We start from the raw sequence: 22774 nt of genomic DNA on the forward strand, positions 1-22774 counted from the left end.
ACATTCAATGAAGCTGATCGTTCCTAAATTTGACTCCATGTGATGATGGATACCTCATGTTAGCCATGTGTGGGTTCCCTTCTCAAGTTAGGCTCTTTCCACACAGAGCCAAAATCCAGGCAAAGACCCAAACCCAAAGCAGATTTATACCACCCCATCCCCAAAACAGATTTCTTTCTGGAACAGAGTTGGTGAGAGGATTTCCTGCTGAAGCAATAAAGACCACAGTTCGGCTGGTACAAAAAAAAAAAAAGGAACTTTATTTGATACGAAGAATAGAAAAAACAACCCCAACCCATAGTTCCCTCACAAGCCCCTCACCTTCAAACCAGGCCTGCTAACTCCTAAAAGCAGGCCCATTGCCTGCGAACACCTCGTCGGCAGAGCAGAAGAGCACCGCCACCTCACTAAAATACCCCGCTTCTCGCCCCAGCCCAGAGAACATCGTGAAAATAAGACTTGATGTGGTTTGTCCACTCCATGTGTGCAGCATCTGTTATTTCAGCGATTTGCACAACAGTCTTGCAAGGTGGGCTGGAGTTCCGTTTCTCCCTATTGCAAGTGGGAGACCAAAGTATCTGAGGCACAGCAGCTGGGTGGCAACCACCAGATGATTTGACACCAGGACTGGAGGACGGATCATGGTTTTAACTGCTACGGCCCATCAGCCTCCGCGATCTGCTTTGCAACTTTTCCCAAAGGCAACGAGGTTGGGCACTACTGGAAATAAGTTAGCTGCTGGGCCACAGCATGGGGACCGAGGAATTTCCCATCAGCCCCTGCAACCAGCATCGCCAGCCATCAGGACCAATGGGGGCTGTCGAACCATGATGCTCTAGGACTGCAGCTCCCACCAGCCCCGGTCAGCACAGCCAATGGCTATGAACGAAGGGAGCTGTCGTTTGACTTCAACTCCCAGCAGCCCCCACAACCAGCGGGTCAGGGATGATGGGAGTTATAGTCCAAAAACAGGGCCCCCCAGCCCTGCCTTAGGCCAACCCAGGAAGGGAAATTCTTACAGAGGAAGAGAGCAACCACAAGGGAGGACAGGATGAAAACAAGGATCTCCCGGTTGATTTCCGGGTGATCTGCAGTAGATCAGTACGGGCGGTGGATTCCCAGTGGCTTAACAGTAGCAAGATTGCAAAATGCCACTGGACAAAAATAAATTTCTACATGTACAGAGGTGTAAAGGAGGTAACCCTCAGATGATGGACTGGGTCAAGGACGATCGGAGATTGAGTCCAGCAACATCTGGGCAGGAATAAGTCCCCCCTCTTCGTTTGCATGGAAGGGCTAGGAGGGGGCGTCAAGTCCTCGCTAAGGGGGCACCCCATTAGCAGAGGTGTGGGGTCACCCTGGGGCACAGCTAGGAGAGAAAATCCGGGGTGTTGAAAGAGGCACAAGAACCTTTTAAGGCCGAGGTGGAAACGAAGGAGGCTAGAGTCTTCAAGCACACCCTGCAGCCCCTAGCTCAGAGTACTGGGGTTCGGGGACGAATCAGGAGAAGGGGGTGCAGGTTATAACCGGACGTGGCCAGCAGCTATCCCCTCCCAGACACTGTGGGTCAGAGGGACGTACGACTTCGCAGCGTCGTCCAGAAAGAAGAGGGGGTCTGAGATCAGCGTCGGGTTGAAGCCTTCGTCTGCCAGGCGGACCTTCTTCTGCTTGAAGGTGTCCGTCACCTCCAAGTGTTCCTGGCAGGGAGGAGAGAGAAAGGACAGAACTGAGGGGTCGGGACCTCGGGAGGTCATCCAGGCCACCCCGCCGAATGCAGGAACGTTGCAGCTGGCAGCATCTCTGACAGATAGGCAGCCTTCTGGGGGCCGCATAGCAGCGGTGGGGAGGGCCAGAGGGAAAAGCTTAAATTGACTCCAACCCGAAGAATGGGTAAGTTAATGGACAATGCAGAATTGGTAAAAATTAACCACAAAATTAAGAGAATCTTTTATGGGAGAATGGATGCCTTTTTTGGACTGTTTAAAGATATATGGTATGATGAAGTCGCAAGCAGGATTTGAGCTATAAGCGACAGAAGCGTTTAGATTGTAATATTGTGGCTGTGATTCGACGGACGGAAGATCAGGTGCAGCAGAACGGGAGGAACAACAATGGAAAACGGGGTGGGAAGTTGACAAAAACAAGAGAAAAGACGAATTTGCATTTTGTCTGTATGTGTTAAAGAGGTTGAAACTTAATAAAATATAAATGGGGGGGACGGGACTGACCCACACCCGCCCCTCTCTCTATCCTACATCCATGCAAATGGGTAGCATGTCAGAGTTCAGAAGCACCTTTCAGCCAGGAAACAATACCCAAGGGAGGTGTGAAGCTGGGGCAGCAAAGGGTGTGGTCTGAGGATAAGGGGTGCAACCTGATGTGAATCCCAAGGGGCCAGAGAGAGAGGTCTGGGGGGCCGCGAGGCTGACGTCCACCTTTGAGATGCTTAATGGCCCTTCAAGTATCTAGTGTTTCTTCCCTTTTTTTAATAAAAATCATTTTATTGATTTTCCAATTAAATATAATACTTAAATTAAAATAAAAAAACTAAAATGAAAAGAGATCAAATTATAGTCCAAATTATATTTATTATAATTATAAACGATTGCTCGGTCCCTGCTCCTGCCAACCTAGCAGTTCGAAAGCACGTCAAAGTGAAAGTAGATAAATAGGTACCACTCTGGCGGGAAGGTAAACGGCATTTCCGTGCGCTGCTCTGATTTGCCAGAAGCGGCTTAGCCATGCTGGCCACATGACCCGGAAGCTGTACGCCGGCTCCCTCGGCCAATAAGCGAGATGAGCGCCGCAACCCCAGAGTCGGCCACGACTGGACCTAATGGTCAGGGGTCCCTTTACCTTTAATAATTATTAATTATTAATTTCTGGCGTGTCTTCCCTTAGCTTCCTATACTCCAGGCAAAGCTACACCCACCTGGGAAATGTCGCCTCCAGGGGGCGCTGCAGAACCAGGGGAAACCAGGACAGTGGACAAGTGCCACTCTGGTGCAGTTAAGCTAAGTCTGGGCTTTTACCCGGCTGAAAAACCACAAGCAGGGAAGTCTCAACAGGGCCTCTTTTCGCTACAGACCCAAGCGCTGAGAGTACCAAGGGGCTGCGTTCTGCCACAAGATCTTGCTCATCACCTCTTCCTGGCACCAGGAACCCAGCCTCCAACACTCTCACACACACCCCTCTTTCCTGCATGGCTGTGGAAGAGGCGCAGGCTGCATGGAGGGGCTCCTTGTACCTGGATGCGCAGAAATCGAGGGCGGGCAAAGGGCGGCAGGAGCTCCACCACATGCGTGTAGACCTGGGCACCGTCAAACTCCTGTCCTGGCTTCAGCACCACGGTCGCCATGCCTGCTCGGCCTTCGTGCCCTGGGGGAAGAGACAGGGAGAGGTGAAGCCCGGGTCTCACTCTGTAATGCGCCACAAGCGGATATACAGTCCTACCTCATGTTACGTCCGCTTCATGTTACGTTCTGTCAGGTTATGTCCAACAGCGACCTGGAAGTACCAGAAAGGGTTACTTCCAGGTTTCGTCGCTCGCGCATGTGCAGACACGAAAAATGATGTCGCACACATGGGCAGAAGCGGTGAATTGCAACCTGCGCATGCACAGATGCACTGCGGCGGGTTGCACTATTTTCATGTTGCGAAGAGGCCTCCAGAATGGATCCTGTTTGCAACCAGAGGCACCACTGTATATCCGTATACAGGGGCCTAGTTAGGGCTGCCTAAGCATCAGAATATTATAATAATAATAATAATAATAATAATAATAATAATAATAATAATAATAATAATATATTTATACCCCGCCTTCAGATGTCTTCTAAAAGTCTGGTAGTTGTTTATTTCCGTGACATCTGCTGGGAGGGCGTTCCACAGGGCGGGTGCCACTACCGAGAAGGCCCTCTGCCTGGTTCCCTGTGACCTCATAGTGAGGGAACAGCCCGAAGGCCCTTGGTGCTGGACCTCAGTGGGGGTGGAGACGCTCCTTCAGGTATACTGGGCCGAGGCCGTTTAGGGCTTTAAAGGTCAGCACCAACACTTTGAATTGTGCTCGGAAACGTACTGGGAGCCAATGTAGGTCTTTCAAGACTGGTGTTATGTGGTCTTGGCAGCTGCTCCCAGTCACCAGTCTAGCTGCCGCATTCTAGGATTAGTTGTAGTTTCTGGGTCACCTTCAAATGTACCCCCGGATTACAACCAATATTTGAGGGGAGGCCCCATTAGCAAAAGCGCTCCTTGGGTTACAACCTGTTTTGGTAATCCGGAACGGATTACAGTTGTAAACCAAGGTACCACTGTAATATGGTTCCTAGAATTTCACCATTTTTGTAGTTGGTTTGTATGCCTAATGTTTATTTTGATTACAGGACGCTCCATTTTAGCTGTTAATTGCGTTTGATAGAATGTAGATGTTCTCTGGTGGTTAAAAAAAAATGCTGTTTTGCTTGAGATGTTTTAACCTTAGAGTTCTGTTTTTAAAAAATGTGGTATATAAACCGTCCAAATAAATATGTAAAATAATAATTTGAAAAACACATTCTAGAGCCCCTCATTTCAAGAGTACCTGGAACGGTGACACCATAAACAGTGACCTCTAGCAAGCTGTCCAGGCTTCCCAGGATCTCGCCTACTTCTGTCGTGGCCACGTTCTCCCCTTTCCACCTAGGAAAGGGCAGGGAGAAAATAGAATTAAAGGGTTAAAGGGATGTGGAAGAATCTGGGGAATCGCAGGGCGTAGTCCCGGGAGCAGAGGCTGGCAAGGTGGCTCCTTGCCCAGACATGGGAAGGGGATAAAGCAAGCATTATAATACAATCAGAGAATTCCAGAATTTGAAGGGACCCCAAGGGGTCATCTAGCCCAACCCGCGCAAAGCAGCCATCACAGCTAAAATTAAAAACGATAATGATGAAAAAGGTGGAGGATATAGACTCCCAGACCCACAGAGTTGGAGGGTTATTGCTTTTCCCTGACCGTCAAGTCCAATTTATTGCCCAACACATGACATTCTGAGCTAGGAGATGGCTGGCTGTCCAGATTCTGCTCAAAATCCGCCCAGCAAATCAGAGCCCAACCTCCTGCTAGGTCATTGATCCCGTTTCTCTTGCTCTCAAAATGGGGGAATCTGTGGAGTAAATATTTGAACTGTTTGAAAAGCAATTGCAATAAACAGATTACGCTAGTAGGACTGCAAGAAGTTTTGTAAGGCGGATTAGGTGAAATATTGCAAGGAAAACTATGAAGAGAATCATTAGTTAAGGACAATTAAAAGAGAAATTAAGAAATGCAGATAAAGTGATAAAGAATGGAAAATCTTCATGGGTAGTGGACAGAAGTCTAAAATATTGTATAAGATAAGAATGTATGTTAAATGACTGTTGGAAATGATATGTTAAAAAATTAATTAAAATGTATAAAAAATAATACAATCATACCTCGGGTTACAGCCACTTTGGGTTGCGATTTTTCGGGTTGCAGACTGCCGAAACCTAGAAGTACCGGAACGGGTTTTGGCAGTCACGCATGCGCAGAAGCGCTAAATCATGCTTTGCGCATGCTCAGAAGTGCCGAACCGCAAGCCGCGTGTGCACAGACATGGGTTGCGAACGCTGCGGGTTGTGAACGTGCACGGATCACGCTCACAACCCGAGGGTCCACTGTAATGGGGGAATCTGGATTCCGACTCCCATCCGCCCCCAGGCAGCACAGCCAGTGGTTCATCAGGGATAATGGGAGTTGGGAGTCCAGCGAAACTGGATAGCTCAGTCGGCTAGAGCGTGCTGCTGACAATGCCAAGGTTGCAGGTTCGATCCCCGCAAGGGACACCTGCATATTCCTGCATTGCAAGGGGGTTGGGCTAGATGATCCTTGAGGTCCCTTCCGACTCTACGATTCTATTAAAACATCCACATCGGCCACCTCTGCTTCGGGAGGTTCTTTCATAGCTGTCCTTGTTTCCCCCCCCCAGAAAGTTTTCTCTAGCAAAGAGCGCCCTCCTGTGGCCAGCTCCGTGTTGTCAATAGCGAGCCGGCTTTCAAAGGCGGCTTAACTTGAGAAATGTAGGTCAGGCCACACGGGGGCGCCTTTGCATCAGAAGACAGGGCAGCAGGAGAATGCAAAGCAGCCGAGGATTTAAAATAAGAGGAGGAGAGAGTCTGATGGGCAGGAGAAGCCCAGCGCCAGCAAAGAAGGTGCTATGGGTGTTCTTAACGTTTCCCAGTGGCCAAGTGGGGTAGCTCAGTGGAGAGGAAAATGCTCCCTCCAGCCGGCTTGGAATAGAAGAGCAGGCTGGCCGGCAACTGGGAACAAAGGCGGAGAAAGGAAATAGACACCTAAAGGGAAACCGAGGCAGAGGCAAAGGAAAGCATGGAGATTCCTGCAAGGAATTTGAGGCAGAGAGGAGAAACACAGAGGAACAGCTGAAGGGCTCTGCAGCTGGATCAGGCCAAAGTTCAGCACCCTTCCTTCACACTGCCAGCCAGATACTTTTTCTGGGAATCCCAGGAGCAGGACCTGAGTGCAATGCTGCCCTCCACCTAGAGGGAAACTGAGGCATGGAGACATGGTATCTTGACTCAGGGAACAAGATTTCTGAGACAGTTTCCAGGTCAGTTTGAAACTTGCGAAGTCATCGCAAGGGAGTGAAGTGTATCCAGCCCCCTCACTTCCAACCCCACAGAACCCAAAAGCTCTCCTGTACGTCTCTCCTTGACATCCTCTTGACAAAGTTTAGACTGTAAGCTCCTGCAGGCAGGGACCTGCGCTCTCTAAACCAGTGGTTCTCAAACTTTTTCTCTTTTGGAATAAAAATTTGCCTCCTCTTTCCTCTTGATGAAGTTTAGACTGTAAGCTCCTTGAACTTAAAAGCAATATAAGGTTATGATTTTTATGTCTAGATATTATGTTCAGTAATTAATATGATAATTGAGAAATTGTTGGAAGGGAATTTAGGTCGACCTTTGGAAAGGATGTGATGATTATAATGGATCTGTATAAGTTAAAATTGGATAATTAAGAAGAACTAAGTTTTTTTAAAAAATGATACTAATATTGTAAAGAAAAGAGATAAGAACTTGCTGAACTAACTACTGGAACTAGGGTGCATGAAGGGGGGATGCGGGGAAGTCAGAGAATGTGGTTATGAAAGTAAGAATTTGAAATTGTACATGTTTTTCTGTGTCTTTGTGTGCTTGTTATGTTTATATAAAATGTGAAAACTCAATAATTTTTTTTAAAAAAAATAATAGACTGTAAGCTCCTGCAGGCAGGGACCTGCGCTCTCTAAACCAGCGGTTCTCAAACATCTTCCTCCGGGCCGCACTTTCAGAATAAAAACTTGCCCTTGCCACCCTCTTCAGATCCAGGAGTTCCTGACCCACAACTTCCAAGAGGAAAAGGAGGAGGAGGAAACATACCGGAATGTGTCTCCGGTGCGGTCCCAGAAACTGACGAAGCCACGCTTGTCCTGCACCATCAGGTCGCCGGTGTTGAAATAGGTGTCCCTGTTGGAAAAGACCCCGTGGAGGAGCTTGGATTCCGACAACTCACGCCCTCCGGCGTAGCCCTGGAAAGGTGTCTGCGGGGTCACGGGAGAGATCAGAAGGCCGGGCTCTCCTGACGCAAAAACAGAGAGATGGACAGTCACCGACCTGGAAGCGTGGGGGCGCCACGGTGGGACAGAAGGTGGCTCTCTCTCTGCCCCCGACTGAACGGACAAGACCTTACTCACCTCTCTTGACACGCTGGCACCGTCCCGCCTTGTCCCGGAAGGGAGCACCTCGAAGCACGTCGTAACGGACCAGTTCGAAGGGGACGAACTTCTGCAGAGAGTAGGGGTGCAAGAGAAGCCTTTCAAAAAATATATTGAAATGGGTGCAGGGGCTAAAGCAGGGGATTCAGCTCCTGACATCACCCCTGGCCTTTAGAGATGATGGGAGTTGGGAGTCCAGCTGTTAAGTTGTGGGTGAACATATCCGACGACACAGCGATTCTTCAAACAGCTCTTGTTTATTCAGAGGCCAGAACAGAACTGAACTGAAGGGTTCAGCCAGCCTGCTTATATAGAGCTCCAGTACAACGTAACTGTAACAATTTTCTAAAACTATCCCATCACTGAACGTCACTTTCAATCCCTTATTTGCATAACTATCTACATTATCCCCCTGCTGGCCCAGGGTGAGAACTTCAGTACATAACACCAGCGATTTCCGGGGGGACACAGCCTCCCATCTCCAGGCTCAACCCTATCTGGAGGTCCCTACAAAGCTTAGGCCCAGGCTATCTGAGCAGCAAGAGTATTGTTAGCCCAGAAATGGAAGCAAGAAGAATTACTGACGAAAGAAGAATGGCAGACAAAATTAATGGACTACGCAGAATTGGATAAAATGACAGGAAGCATTTGAAACCTGCGGGACCAGAGATTTACAGAAGATTGGAAGAAATGTACGAACTATTTGAAGAGCAACTGTAATCAACAAATTACGCTAGTAGAACTACAAGAAGTTTTTTTAAGGAGAAGTATATGAAATATTGCAAAGCAGAGAAAGAAGAGAGACATTAGTTATAATATTTAAATGTAATCGTGAAAGTAAGAAATGTAAACTAAGTGATAAGATTGGAAAATTTTCAGACGTGACTGATAGAAATCAAAAAATGTGTATAAGATATAAAAGTATGTTTAATAATTGTTTAAAATGTTATGCTATAAAAAAATTTAAAATATTTTTTAAAAAGAAAGAAAGTCCGTATCCTCACATACAGACCTGCCCAGGCTCTGAGATCCTCATGTTGAGGAAGGTAGGAGAGGATATATTGATTAAATATTATCCCTCCTCGCTCACACTAGTGAGCAAGCAGCAGAGCGCATTCCCTTGCACATTGCTAGACGCAAGCTGATGGATTCGTTAAGTTAAGCAATCCGGTCTGGCTTGTCCAGACTGGATTGTTCCTGGTAAAATTCCCCCTTTATTTCCCTCATAAATAATAACAACACAACAGCCTTGTTTAAAGTACAGTTTTTTCAGGTTACGGACCGCCGAAACCCGGAAGTACCAGAACGGGTTACTTCTGGGTTTTGGCAGTCGCACATGCGCAGAAGCACCAAATCGCAACCCGCGCATGCACAGATGCGGGTTATGAACGCTGCAGGTTGCGAATGCACCCCGCACGGATCACGATCGCAACCGGAGCGTCCACTGTAGTGGTAAAATTTACTTATATTCAGTTCCCAGTAGAATCCTGAAGGCAGGCTTTAATCTTGTGGTTACAGTTACATTTGTAGTGAAAAGAAGTCTGAGCTAAGCCTCAGAGTCCCATGGGTAGGCAACCTAAGGCCCAGAGGCTGGATCCGGCCCAATCACCTTCTAAATCCGGCCCGCAGACGGTTGGGGAATCAGCCTGTTTTTACATGAGTAGAATGTGCCCTTTTATTTCAAATGCATCTCTGGGTTATTTGTGGGGCATAGGAATCCGTTCATTTCCCCCCCAAAAAAATATAGTCCAGTCCCCCACAAGGTCTGAGGGACAGTGGACCGGCCCCCTGCTGACCAAGTTTGCTGACCCCTGGCTTAGGGCCTCATAAACCTAAATCCAGCCCTGGCCTCAGGTATCCTCTTTGCCATATCCTGATGCCCCGTACCTGCTCCGCAAACGCCACCTGCTTCCTCGGAGAGACCCTGTCAATGCTCACCTTATAGAGCCAAGAGGCGCGACCCACAGCCCCCACAGCCCCCGTGTAGTTGAAGAGGCTGACACTCCCTTCAGTCATGCCATAGGTCTCCACGATCGTCAGGTTCCCAAAGCGGCGCAGGAATTCACGCCAGACATCCGGGCGAAGGCCGCTGCCCACAGCCATGCGCAAGGTGTGCTCCTGGTCACTGGGGCTCTGGGAGGGAGGGAAGGAGGGAGGAGGAGGAATAAGCAGAGAGCAAGGAGAATTCGGCCGATGCTTGGAAATGGCTCCAGGGTACATTCATTTGTAAAAAAAGGAATACAGTGGTGCCCCGCAAGACGGAAAACCCGCTAGACGAAAGGGTTTTCCGTTTTGGAGGCGCTTCGCAAAACGAATTTCCCTATGGGCTTGCTTCGCAAGACGAAAATGTCTTGCGAGTTCCTGCGGGGGGTTTTTCCTTCCCCCCCCCTTTTTCTAAGCCGCTAAGCCGCTTATCAGCTGATCTGCTAAGCCGCTAAAAGCCGCTAATAGCGCTAATCTGCTAAGCCGTCAATGGGCTTGCTTCGCAAGACGAAAAAACCGCTAGACAAAGAGACTCACGGAACGGATTAATTTCGTCTTGCGAGGCACCACTGTATACAACGGGAAAGACAGGAAGTCTAGTGTGTTGGTATGTATATGATTTTGGAAGGAAATTTTGTTTTTCTTTTTTCTCTTTGTTCTTTCTTTTTTCTGTTTCATTTTCTTTCTAGGTATATAAAATCTGTATATAATTTTTGTATACATGTTGGAAATTATTTAATAGTAAGTCCTGTAATGTAATATGACAACGTTTACCGATGTAATATAAGAATGTTAACAAATAAATAAAATGCAAATTAAAGAAAAAAGGAAATGGCTCCAGGGGCCATGAGAAATAGGATCAAATCTCAAAAAATAAAATAAAAAGTAGTTAAAGGGGTGCAGGGACAGCTTAGCAGATCCCACAGGAGGTGATGTTGCCCCTGATTTGGGTGGCTTTAGAAGACAATTAGACAAGTTCATGGAAGATCAAATAATTCTGGGACCTATTGTTTGTTAAAGGTGCAGAGAGTTGTTGGGGATATTAATACGAATATAAGTCGCAAATATTGCAGTTTTTGTTTATGGGATTATTATTATGATTGGAATTTAAATGAAATTAATAAGATGTTGGAACGCAGATTAAAAAAAACAACCATCAAACCATCGGATCTAGCACGCCGGGGGGGCACCTAAATTATTTAATATGGTAATTGAAAGATTGGTATTAATAACTGTATTGTAATTTGGTATTGTTATAATGAGGCTATTCCTGGGTTGTAATTGAAAATTAATAAAAGTTATTATCGTGAGAATTGTTGGGGTGCCCCGCATAGAGCTACAATTCCCAGAGTGGTTTAACAATCAATCCTTCTTCCCAGGGAACTCTTGAAAGGTCCCCCCTTTTTTAAGAGTTGGAAGTGTCACACATCTCTCTTCAGATTTTGGAGGAGAGGGATGACCGGCTTGCGTGGCAATCCCTCCTGTCACCAGCAGAGGGCCTCCATCCCCCAACACTCATAGAATCATAGAGTTGGAAGAGACCACAAGGGCCATCGAGTCCAACCCTCTGCCAAGCAGGAAACACCATCAGAGCACTCCTGACATATGGTTGTCAAGCCTCTGCTTAAAGACCTCCAAAGAAGGAGACTCCACCACACTCCTTGGCAGCAAATTCCACTGTCGAACAGCTCTTACTGTCAGGACGTTCTTCCTAATGTTTAGGTGGAATCTTCTTTCTTGTAGTTTGGATCCATTGCTCCGTGTCCGCTTCTCTGGAGCAGCAGAAAACAACCTTTCTCCCTCCTCTATGTGACATCCTTTTATATTTTGAACATGGCTATCATATCACCCCTTAACCTCCTCTTCTCCAGGCTAAACATGCCCAGCTCCCTTAGCCGTTCCTCATAAGGCATCGTTTCCAAGCCTTTGACCATTTTGGTTGCCCTCCTCTGGACACGTTCCAGTTTGTCAGTGTCCTTCTTGAACTGTGGTGCCCAGAACTGGACACAGTACTCCAGGTGAGGTCTGACCAGAGCAGAATACAGTGGCACTATGACTTCCCTTGATCTAGATGCTATACTCCTATTGATGCAGCCCACTCACCTGTGGCTGGTTGACCAGGTAGCGGCACAGCTCCCCAATGTACTGGAAAATGGTGACGCGGTGGCGTCGGCAGTCGGGCCAGAACTGGCTGGCAGAGAATTTCTTCTTCAGAACACAAGTGGCCCCTGGAAGGAGATGGGGTTCCTTGAGAAAGAGAGAACAGCTGGGAGCCACAAGATGCCCAAGCATAACTCGTACCACCACCACTTTGTCATTTCTTTTTCTACATTTTAAAGCAAGTTTCTAGTCCTTATTACTAACTGCATTTTTTTTATTTCAAAGGAAGTTTCTAGCCCTCGTTATTTATTGCACTTTCTTTCCTTTCTAAATTCTAAAACAAGTTCCTGGTCAGTATTTATTGAATTTTCTTTTATTTTGCAACTCTAAATCACGTTTCTGGTCATTCATTGCATTTGCTTGTTGCGTCATATGTTTAAAAAGCAGAGGTCTAGCCGTGGCTATTCGTCAGGACAGCAAAACAGAGCCTGCAGGTTCAAGGGCAGTCTACCTCTGGATACCAGATTGCTGGGGTGGTGCTAAGGAACAGCGGAGGCCTATTGCCCCTTTGCCTTGCCTGGAGGGGCTTCCTTGGCTGTCCACAGTTGGAAGCAGAGTGCTGGGCTAGACTGACCCTCCGCCCGATCTAGATGAGCACTTCTTGTCCCCACTTAGTGTGGGGAAGGAAATAGCCTAGCTGGTGGAAGCAATGATGCCAGGGGGACTTTGAACACCCAATAATCTGGAGGCAAAGGAGAGATTCTGTGTCCATTTTTTGAAGCTGCACAATTGCACCCAAGGAGCAGCATTCGGCCAGAAAATAAACTGAAACTTGCAAATTGGGGGCAGTGCATCCTCTCTCTCTCTGATTTCCCAGCACTCGGGACTTGAAAGAGGTCAGGCTGAGTCTCTTCTGGGCAGCCCAGAAGTCAAGACTTTCAGCAGAGGCACATTGAACTGGCTAGATTAACAGAGGCAATTAAGAGATCACACTAGACAAGAGTTTCAAAAAGCATGGGGGGAATGCAGAGAATACGTCACAAAACAGTGCCCTAAAATACATACCTGGACTTGTTTCGATTAATGTCTGCAGGAGACTTTGTGGATATTTAAGTTATAATTAGAAAAATCTTAATAATTATTCATAAAGGAAACAGCTTACAAGAAGTCAATAAGGAGGCCAGATACAGGATAAAGGAAGTCTTTTATTTGGTTGTCTGTATTACTGTGTGTTATGCTTATTGTGTGTTATATTCATGAGAGTGGATTTCTGTATTGGGGATGGGGGGTTTATGTTATGTTGTAAATAAAATTTCCAATTAAAAATTAAAAACTAAAAAAAAAAAACTTTCAGCAGAGGCCAGGGAGGTCAGGACCACGGACAGCTCCCCGAGTCTCTGTGTCTCACTCTCCAGAGCCAAAGGGGCAACCACAGATCACAGACTGGTGCTCCACCATCTCGTGGAAAAGTATGCCTCAATAAAAGGAGGGTCTCTTTATGCAGATTTTATAAATTTTAAGTCTGCCTTTGATCTTATACCACGAGAAAGGCTTTGGAAAAACCTAAGTGATACAAATATAGAGAGACTCATCTTGATTCTTATTCGTAGTTTGCATGAAAACACACGACTTCAGATGTGATTGGCAGGGGCATTTAACTAAGGAAATCCAGACCCACACTGGAGTAAAGCAAGGCTGCATCCTTGCACTCCATATTATTTAACTTTTATATTAACTCCCTAACTGAAAGTCCATCTGCCAAAATTGGCAAATATGTCCCTTCCGGTCCTTCTCTATGCTGATGATGCAGTTTTAATTTCTGAATATTCAATGTACATTTCCTAAAGTCTACAATAATCTCTTTTGTTTTCTTTAAGTTAAGGAGTAAGTTGTTTTTCCTGCACCACTCCCCCAACTGCTCAACTTCTTTCCTACAGGCTGCCTCCCCCTCTCCAGCTGTGATTAAACCAACCACCGTTGTATCATCTGCGAACTTAATGGCCCAGCATTTGCAACCACAAGCCAGCTTCCCCCCACCCCCCCAAAAAAGCCACTCCATGGGCTCCACTCCACCAAGCCCCCGAACCTACCGAGGCCAAGAGTGCCGATGACCCCCAGAAGACCCCCCGCCATGTGGTAGAGGGGCAAGGCCACATAGATCACGTCCGAACGGGATGCGCCCACCAGCTGGTAGAAGCCCAAGCACATGATGGATTTGAGATGGCTAATGCGAGCCGCCTTGGGGAGACCTGGAGCAGAGAGGGGGGAAGGAAGGAAGGAAGAGTTCAGCTGTTCCCTCTCCCTTTTTGTCATTTCTGCCCCCCCCCCCCGCACTCCAATATTTCAGAACCATAAATTTCAGAAGTACAGTGGTACCTTGGTTTAAGAACAGCCCTGTTTACGAACTATTCGGTTTACGAACTCCACAAAACCGGAAGTAGTGTCCTGGTTTGCGAACTTTACCTCAGTCTACGAACGGAAGCTGAACGGTGGAAGGGCACTGGTGGCAGGAGGCCTCATTAGGGAAAGTGCGCCTCGGGTTAAGAACAGCTTTGGTTTAAGAACGGACTTCCGGAACGGATTAAGTGCATAAACTGAGGTACTACTATACCTTATTATTATTATTATTATTATTATTATTATTACTATTACTATTACTATTATTATTATTGGGGTGATCCTCTTTTGCATACCTGGATAAGTATGTTATAATAAGTGTGAAATGTTTTTGGCCAGCCACTCGCTTTTGCTGAATATTCCCCCCACAACCCTCCTCCCCTTGATTTTCCATTTTCCCCTTTTGGCGGTCAACCTTTTCTTCAATTACAGGTAACTTACAACTTACATGCATTTAACCTGCGCACATTCAGCTTTATACATGCTTGGCAATTTTTAAAAAATTAGAAAGGGGATGGACATCTGGCGGGGGGGGGAGAGACTTTGGCAATCCCACCCACCACTGGACCCTATGTGCTTTGACTATATGGGATTTTCGATTTAGGCACTATTCTCAGAACGAGCGTCGCCTGTATTTCAGAAGCAGAAGCTCCAGAAGTTCCACATTGTAACTGTTGTTGTTGTTATATTATTATTATTATTATTATTATTATTATTATTATTATTATTTGGTGTAGTGCTCCTCTTTTGCATACTTGGATAAGTATGTTATAACTGGGATACTGCAATGAAATGTTGCAGTGTAACATGTTCCTGGTCAGTGCTCCAAGGCAGACAGACTACCCTTTTGCCGGATGCTCCCTTCCATGACCCTGCTACCCTGATTCCCCCTTTTCTCTGACATCCAGGCAGCATTCCATGGCCAATGAGCATGCTCTGTCCCCACTGAGCTTTCTTCATTTTTCTGGTGGGCATAATTCTGCAAACCTCGGGGTTCCCTCAAATCCGCTGGGACCTCCTGCTCATCCCAATGGATGGTTCTGTTCTGCCTTCTCATCCGTATGAGAACAAGTTCGCTGTTAGTACAGAAGCAAATGAATCTGCTGCTGGAGGAATAATTTGCTTTGCATTCCAAAGGTTCCAGGTTCGATCCCCGCCATCTGCAAGTAGGGCTGGGACTGTTTCATATCTCAAATCCCAGACAGCCGCTGAGAGTCAGAATAGACAATACTGAGCTAGGCAGACCGAAGTGGTACAGTCCGGCACTTAAATTTCTGGACCCCACCACTTCTGCTTGTGTGTGCTTGGGGCTGAAGACACCATTAGTTTCAGCCCTCCTCCACTGGTAAAGGGACCCCTGACCATTAGGTCCAGTCGTGACCGACTCTGGGGTTGCGGCGCTCATCTCGCTTTAGTGGCTGAGGGAGCCGGCGTACAGCTTCCGGGTCATGTGGCCAGCACGACTAAGCCACTTCTGGCGAACCAGAGCAGCACACGGAAACGCCGTTTACCTTCCCGCCGGAGTGGTACCTGTTTATCTACTTGCACTTTGACGCGCTTTCGAACAGCTAGGTTGGCAGGAGCAGGGACCGAGCAACGGGGGCTCACCCCATCGCAGGGATTCGAACCACCAACCTTCTGATTGGCAAGTCCTAGGCTCTGTGGTTTAACCCATAGCGCCACCCACGTCCCTCCACTGGGTAGATGGGGGATAAATTCCTTACAGGCAAATGCACTGATTACCATTTACCGGTACTTATTGTGTTGATATCCCCCCCATTTTCTCCAAGGAGCTCAAGGTACTTGGCTCTTCCCTTCCTTAATTCCATGCCAACAGCTTCTGGGAGCCAAAGGTGAGAGCTGAGTGCACCAATTCCATGCCAAAGGTGGACAAACTGCCCCCAAATAATAATAATAATAATAATAATAATAATAATAATAATAATAATAATAATAAATTTATTTATACCCCGCCCATCTGGCTAGGTTTCCCCAGCCACTCTGGGTGGCTTCCAACAAAATATTAAAATTACAATAAAACATAAAACATTAAAAACTTCCCTAAAGAGGGCTGCCTTCAGATGTTTTCTAAAAGTCAGATAGTTGTTTATCTCCTTGACACCTTATTATAGGTTGGTTGGGCTGAGAGGCCGTGACTGGACCCAGGTCACACCTGGTGAGTTTCACGGCTGAGTGGTTGGATTCGAACCCTGACCTCTCCCAGGTCCTGGCCTGACACTTTGACCGCTACACCAGAGGTGGAATAGCCTAGGTTTCTGCTACCTGTACAAACTGCCCACTATACCTGTGGTCCCCGAGGTGAAGATGTAGAGGCAGGTATCCGACAAGCTGTCAGGAGTGGAGAGTTCAAAGGGGACGGGCTCCTCAGACGCTTTCTCCAACAGATCCTGGAGCCCAGTCACGTTGGGAGGATAGGGCCCCTTCCCCAACACCCAAACCGCAACGCCCATTTCCTCCAAGCTGGGAAGGATGGGCTCCACAGCTTCAAAAAGCTCTGCAAAGAGACAGAGAGACGGAAAAATGCGAGTAAGCGTCAGTATACAATGTTGGCTGACCAGGAATCGCCTAACTCAGCTAAGGCTGTGGCCTCCTCTGTACGCACATTTAGGTGCTACGCTACCACTTTAAACACTCCTGGCTCCCCCCCCCCCTCAAAAAAAGATAATAATTCTGGGAGCTGTAGTTTGTTATGGGTGCTGAGTGGTGTTAGGAGACTCTCCAGTTCCCCTCATGGAACTACAACTCCCAGGACTCCCTGGGAAGAGGGGTTGGTTGTGAAACCACTCAGGAAAAACTGTGAGGAGAAGGCGGGGGTGTCTCTCACAACTCTTGGCACCCCTCACAAACTATACTTCCCAGAATTATTGAGGGTGGGGGAGCCATGACTGTTTTAAAATGGTATTATTTAAAATGGTAGCCACAGCCCGGGATGAAAAGGACCAGCTGTGGCTCATGAACTCTTGAATTGGCTGTTAACTCCTGGATAATACAAAGAAATAGGATGAAACGCTGGAGAGATGCTGCCAGTCAGTGTAGACAACATTGGATAAGCTGGACCAAAAGTCTGGCTGACAATATGGCAGCTTCCTATATGTTCCTATTTACTCATATCATGAGGACTGGAATCTTAATAATTATTTTTAAGGGTAGGCCATAGCTCAGGAATAAGAGCACCTGATTTGCTCTGAGAAAATGGTGAGGATTGAATTGGGATTTAGAAATTGAAAAAGAGGCATGGAACAGACTGCGGACAAAAGCAACGCATAAATCCATACTGGCAACAGACAGAGAAAGAGCCCTCAAAATCATACATGGTTGGTAGTTAACACCTTGTCGCCTAGCCTGTATAGACCCAAACAGTTCTCCTTTGTGTTGGAGAGGTTGTCTCTCTATAGGGACATATCAACGCATGTGGTGGAAGTGTCCAAAAACAGAAATGTTCTGGGGAAATGTTTTTATAGAGATCTCTTTGATCACAAGGCAGACAGTACCAACGACTGGCTTTGCTTAACTTGTATAGTCAGGGATCAGGGCTGGGTGATATCTGGTTTTCAACATTGTGATACATCACCAGCCAAACCTTGCGAAATACTGATATATCACAATATCTGAAATAAGGATGGAGCTAAGCATTGGCTGGCTTCACGGTTTTTCCCACATCATGATTTTTGCATAGCACACAAACACATATAATGATTTATGACAATTTGCCAGGGCAAAAATGATGAAACTGGTATCATGTTATGGCTTTCAGAGCAGTTTTGGACAATATATCGCCCAGCCTTGTCAGGATATGCCATAAATTAGAAACAAAGAATTTGTACCCCATCTGTTAACCGCAGCAAGAAAGACCATTGCCAGGGCATGGGAATAACTGCAATTATTGATTTGAAAAGCTCTTATGCGCCTTTATTTTCCTGGGTATCATGACCTTCTAGATCTAAAATATCCCAATTTTTTAATGTACACCAATCTTTCAACCCGAGAAGACATGAGGCTTCGTAATATAACTTCAAGCCCAGTAACCCGTAGCCACCTCTTTCTACAATATCTATTAATATCTTATGCTTTACTCTTGGTCTTTTACCCCTCCACAAAATTTTAGAAATTTATTTTTGCGACTTATCAATACAGCTGGTCGCTTCGGTAAAACTATCATTTTAATTACCGAAATACGGCCCAAGAATGATAAATTTAACCTAGTCCATGTCTCCAACTGTCTTTTGATATCTTTCCAACAATTGGTATAATTATCTTCACAGAAGTTAATATTCTTTGGTGTTATCCATACTCCTAAATACTTAATTTTGGGGTAGATTTTAATTTGTATTATTTTTTCATCTGGTGACAGAATTTTAACTAATAAGTTTTGTCTTGTTTAAATTCAGTTTAAAACCCACGACTTTACCATAACCATTCTTGGGGAAACCGACATGGAAATTGCAGGTAGCAAGAGGACGGGGGAAATATGGTAACTTTTACACAAGTCTGGGGCGACTTTATAGATTATACAAATAATGAGGCATATGGCAGAACGGTGCCTATGGTCTACAGCAGAGCTTGGCATGTGCAAAGCACACATTTCAATTAGTATTTGTTTTTCTCCCCTCCTGCCTTTGTATAAACCCTGTAGAGCATCGCCACTGCGGATACAATATATCTTTTCATTTGAGGAAAACAGTCCAAGCGATCGAGATTATCGGGCATCCTTTCGTGTTTGTTAAGATTGCGATGATTTTAGCATATACACTTCCGACGAGGTTCTGCAGGGCATTCGGAGATAACTCTCCGATTGCGTGTAGCTGTTTTTATCTTTAATATTTATTTATTTATCACCTGGCCACAGTGATCCATGCGACGGTCACCTCCAGGCTTGACTACTGTAATTCGCTCTAGGCGGGGCTGCCCTTGAAGCTGTCCCAGAAACTCCAGCGGGTGCAGAATGCAGCAGCGAGGCTCCTCATGGTGTCTCTGCCATGGGAACATATTCACCCAGTGCTTTTCCAGCTGCATTGGCTCCCGGTGGAGTACAGGGTCAGATTTAAGGTGCTGGTTTTGACTTTTAAAGCCCTTCACGGCCTAGGACCCTCGTACCTACAGGACCGTCTCTCCCGGTATGCCCCACGGAGGACCTTAAGGTCCATAAATAGCAACACCCTAGTGGTCCCAGGCCCTAAAGAAGTTAGATTGGCTTCAACCAGAGCCAGGGCCTTTTCAGCACTGGCTCTGGCCTGGTGGAACGCTCTGCCTCATGAGACCAGGGCCCTGCAGGATCTGATTTCTTTCCACAGGGCCTGTAAGACAGAGTAGTTCCGCCTGGCCTTTGGCTTGGAGCCAATTTGATTCCCTCCCCCTCTCTTTTTTCTTTTTCCTTTCTCCTCCTGTGATGAGGCTGCATTTTAATATTTTAATGTTTCAATATTTTAATTGTTGTATTTTAATCTTGTTTTTCATTCAACTTGTTTTTATTATTGCTTGTTAGCCGCCCTGAGCCCGGCCTTGGTTGGGGAGGGTGGGGTATAAATAAATATTATTATTATTATTATTATTATTATTATTATTATTATTATTATTAAAAAGAGCACCCGATTTGCAGGCCCAAGGTCCCACGTTCGATTCCCAGCATCTCCAAGTAGCATTGCTTAGTGTCTCCTGCTTGCAGAGCTACTGCCAGTCAGTGCAGGCTCTATTGAGTGAGCCGGACCAAAGGTCTGGCTCAGCAGAAGGCTGCGTTCTATACGGCCAGCTAACCTCAGTTTCCCCACCGAGAGCGAGGGCAATCTGGGCTGGCTTCCCCGGTCCCACTCCAACCTCCCTCGCTAGCCGGAGAACGCAGCCATTAGTCACGCACGGGGAAGGTCCATTCGCCGGCCTTTTGTCTCCGCTGCCGCCCCTGCCCCCACCCCAAAGATGACGACAGCCCTCCGCAAATTGAATCAACCCGGCAGGCAGCAGCAGCAGCGATGCGTTAATCCCCACAAAGGCCTCCCAGTTCCCTGCGATGTGGGAAGCAGGCTTTGGTTCAGGTTGGGGTATTAATTAGTGGTTCAAAAAGCAGCCTTGGGAGTCTTCTCACGCTGCAGAAGGACCGACAAACGAGGAAGTGGTTTGTTGTTGTTGTTTTGAATCCCCTTATTATCCCTCGAGAGCGCATCTGAAGCATGCAAAAGAGCAGACTGCTGGATCCGGCCAAACAGGACCCATCCTGCTCTCACGCCTTCTGGCAAGTCCACAAGGAAGACCTGAGCGCAACAGTAACTCTCCCCACCTGCAGCCCCCCAGCCACTCGTACTGAGGTAGACTTGCTCTGAAGCTGGAGGTTCTAGGCAGCCATTTTGCCTCCAGTGAGGCCTCCCTTCCATGAATTTGACTAGTCGTCTTTTAAAGCCACCCTCAGCCGATTGGAGCAGGCCAAAAGGAGCTATCCAGTTGTTGTTGTTGTTGTTGTTGTTGTTGTTGTTGTTGTTGTTGTTGTATACAGCACCCTGTACCTGGGCGTCTCAGGGCAGTTCACAAAATAAAATCAAGATATAAAACCACAAAATACCTGCAACATAGCTCAGTCGGTAGAGCACAAGACTCTTAATCTCAGGGTTGTGGATTTGAGCCCCAAATTGGGCGAAAGATTCCTGCATTGCAGCGGGTTGGACTAGATGACCCTTGGGGTCCCTTCCAACTCTTATGATTCTATTATCCTGTTTTCACAGTGGCCAGCCAGGTACCCTAATGGGAAACCCGGGAGCAGGACCTGAGTTCAAAAGCAACTTGTGGTTCCTAGCAGCACCTGTGGCAAATATTCTCCCTTCTGCACCCATTCTGTCCATTTCAGACACACCGAAACAGGCCCCATAAGCCGATTTGCCTTACTCCAACGCAGCCCATTTATTAAAATGGGAATGCAAGGCATCTTTCTGTGATTGCAATGTCCTTCGGAGACAGGCCAAACTTGAATACCACACTGGAAGGCCACAACTCCCCACTCGCTATCTCGAACCGATACCTTTATCTCTCCCGTTATAAAAAGAAAACCTTGAGTTGGCCTGACTCAGTCAGTCCCTTCTTGTTAAGCAAGTCGTGTTCACAGAGAAGGCTATTTTTAACATGGATGCTTTACACATGTTCAGATGCAAGCCAAACACATTCTCATATAATTTAGGTCTGTGCAACTTCTATCCAAATACACTTCTTCTTTTTAAGGCAATTGTTTGTAATTGATGTGGTTTTATTAAAATTATTTCATTATGGCAGGCGTTGGTGCATCTGGGGTGTATGATTTAGCAAGCCCCAACATGAAACTGAATATTTTGTGGAATATAGTCTTGTTTGATCATTGAATTCTAACCTATCCCTTTCAAAAATGGGTATAAACATCCTTTTCTTGAGCATCTCCCCCCAGTTTGGAGATACATATGACCTTTGGCCTGCTACCCAACTCTAGCCTTCCTGGTTCAGCTAATTATGTTTTGATTAGGGTTTCTCAGCACTGCATCAATAATCAATACCAGTTGATTATAGGTGAAAAACACCATATCAACATTTTAGATTTGCAAAGCTAGCACTTTGCAAGGTTTTTATGCCGTAACCTCATTTTATCTTCTTTTCTGTGGTATTTAAGGAAATGTATTTGCTATGAGCCTGGAGACACATCTTGGAACAGAGAATTTTCCCATGTGTGGATACAAAAAGGGGGGGTGGGAGGCTAACTGTCCCCCTTAACTCTGTAATTGTTACAGAAGGAACTATGGTGAACAACTTCACGGCCAGCGTCAGCTACAAAGAAACCAGTCCTACAACAACTGTTGCGGTTGCATCCAACATTAGCCCTACTCAGAGTAGAACCGTTACAATTAATGGACAGGACTAGCTTAGATGAATTCATATAAATCGGCTTGCTCTGAGCAGAAGTTAATTGGAGAATGACCCTCTGTATAAAACTCTGGAGTCCCCATTCAGAATTTCAGGTAGTGTAAAAGCTGTTATTTCGGGCCAAAGCGGATGAAATTTACAGGCGTGGGAGACCTTCCAGAGTTTTAAGGCGACCTAAAAAAAATTTTAGTAGTGGCTCCTATAGCCATATCTATTTCTCTAGCACAGGGAGGGGTGTCCAACAGGTCGATTGCGATCTATTGTTAGATCCCAGGGAGATTTTGGTAGTTCGCGGTCGATTGCTGGGTCTCTTTCCTTAGTGTTAATAAAATAGAACCCAGCCTGCCCCCTTGCCCTGCCCTCCATTGTTTCACAATGGAGTTTACTCATTGAGGATGTGTGTTTCCGCAGCGATCTGTTGATGAGTGGCTGTTCCTCTTTCTCCCTTGATCTTAGGCTTGAATTCTCAAAAATCGGGGCTTTCCTCCTCCCTAAAAAAAATTCAGAAACTGTGACCTGAACCCCCCAAAAAGGGGGTAGATCACTGCCAGTTTTTAATTCTGTGAGCATATCGCAGTCCCTCTGGAGTTGGCCACCCCCTAGCAGTATGTATATCTCTATGTGTAATCCAATTTTATGCACAT

General features: G+C 46.4%; 1 protein-coding gene across 1 annotated transcript in view; it reads right to left on the reverse strand.

Moving 5' to 3' along the window:
- Positions 1-232: 232 nt before the first annotated feature.
- SLC27A3 (solute carrier family 27 member 3) overlaps positions 233-22774 on the reverse strand; it is a 28314-nt gene continuing 5772 nt past the window's right edge. Inside the window, 9 exon segments of the mRNA XM_083715652.1 lie at positions 233-1697; positions 3248-3378; positions 4580-4677; positions 7429-7627; positions 7743-7833; positions 9702-9896; positions 11850-11974; positions 13937-14095; positions 16549-16758. Of these exon segments, the coding sequence (XP_083571778.1) occupies positions 1521-1697; positions 3248-3378; positions 4580-4677; positions 7429-7627; positions 7743-7833; positions 9702-9896; positions 11850-11974; positions 13937-14095; positions 16549-16758 (1385 nt within the window). The 3' untranslated portion in view covers positions 233-1520.

Source organism: Podarcis gaigeae (genome assembly GCF_964106915.1).
Source record: "Podarcis gaigeae genome assembly, chromosome: 16".
NCBI classification, from domain to species: Eukaryota; Metazoa; Chordata; class Lepidosauria; order Squamata; family Lacertidae; genus Podarcis; species Podarcis gaigeae.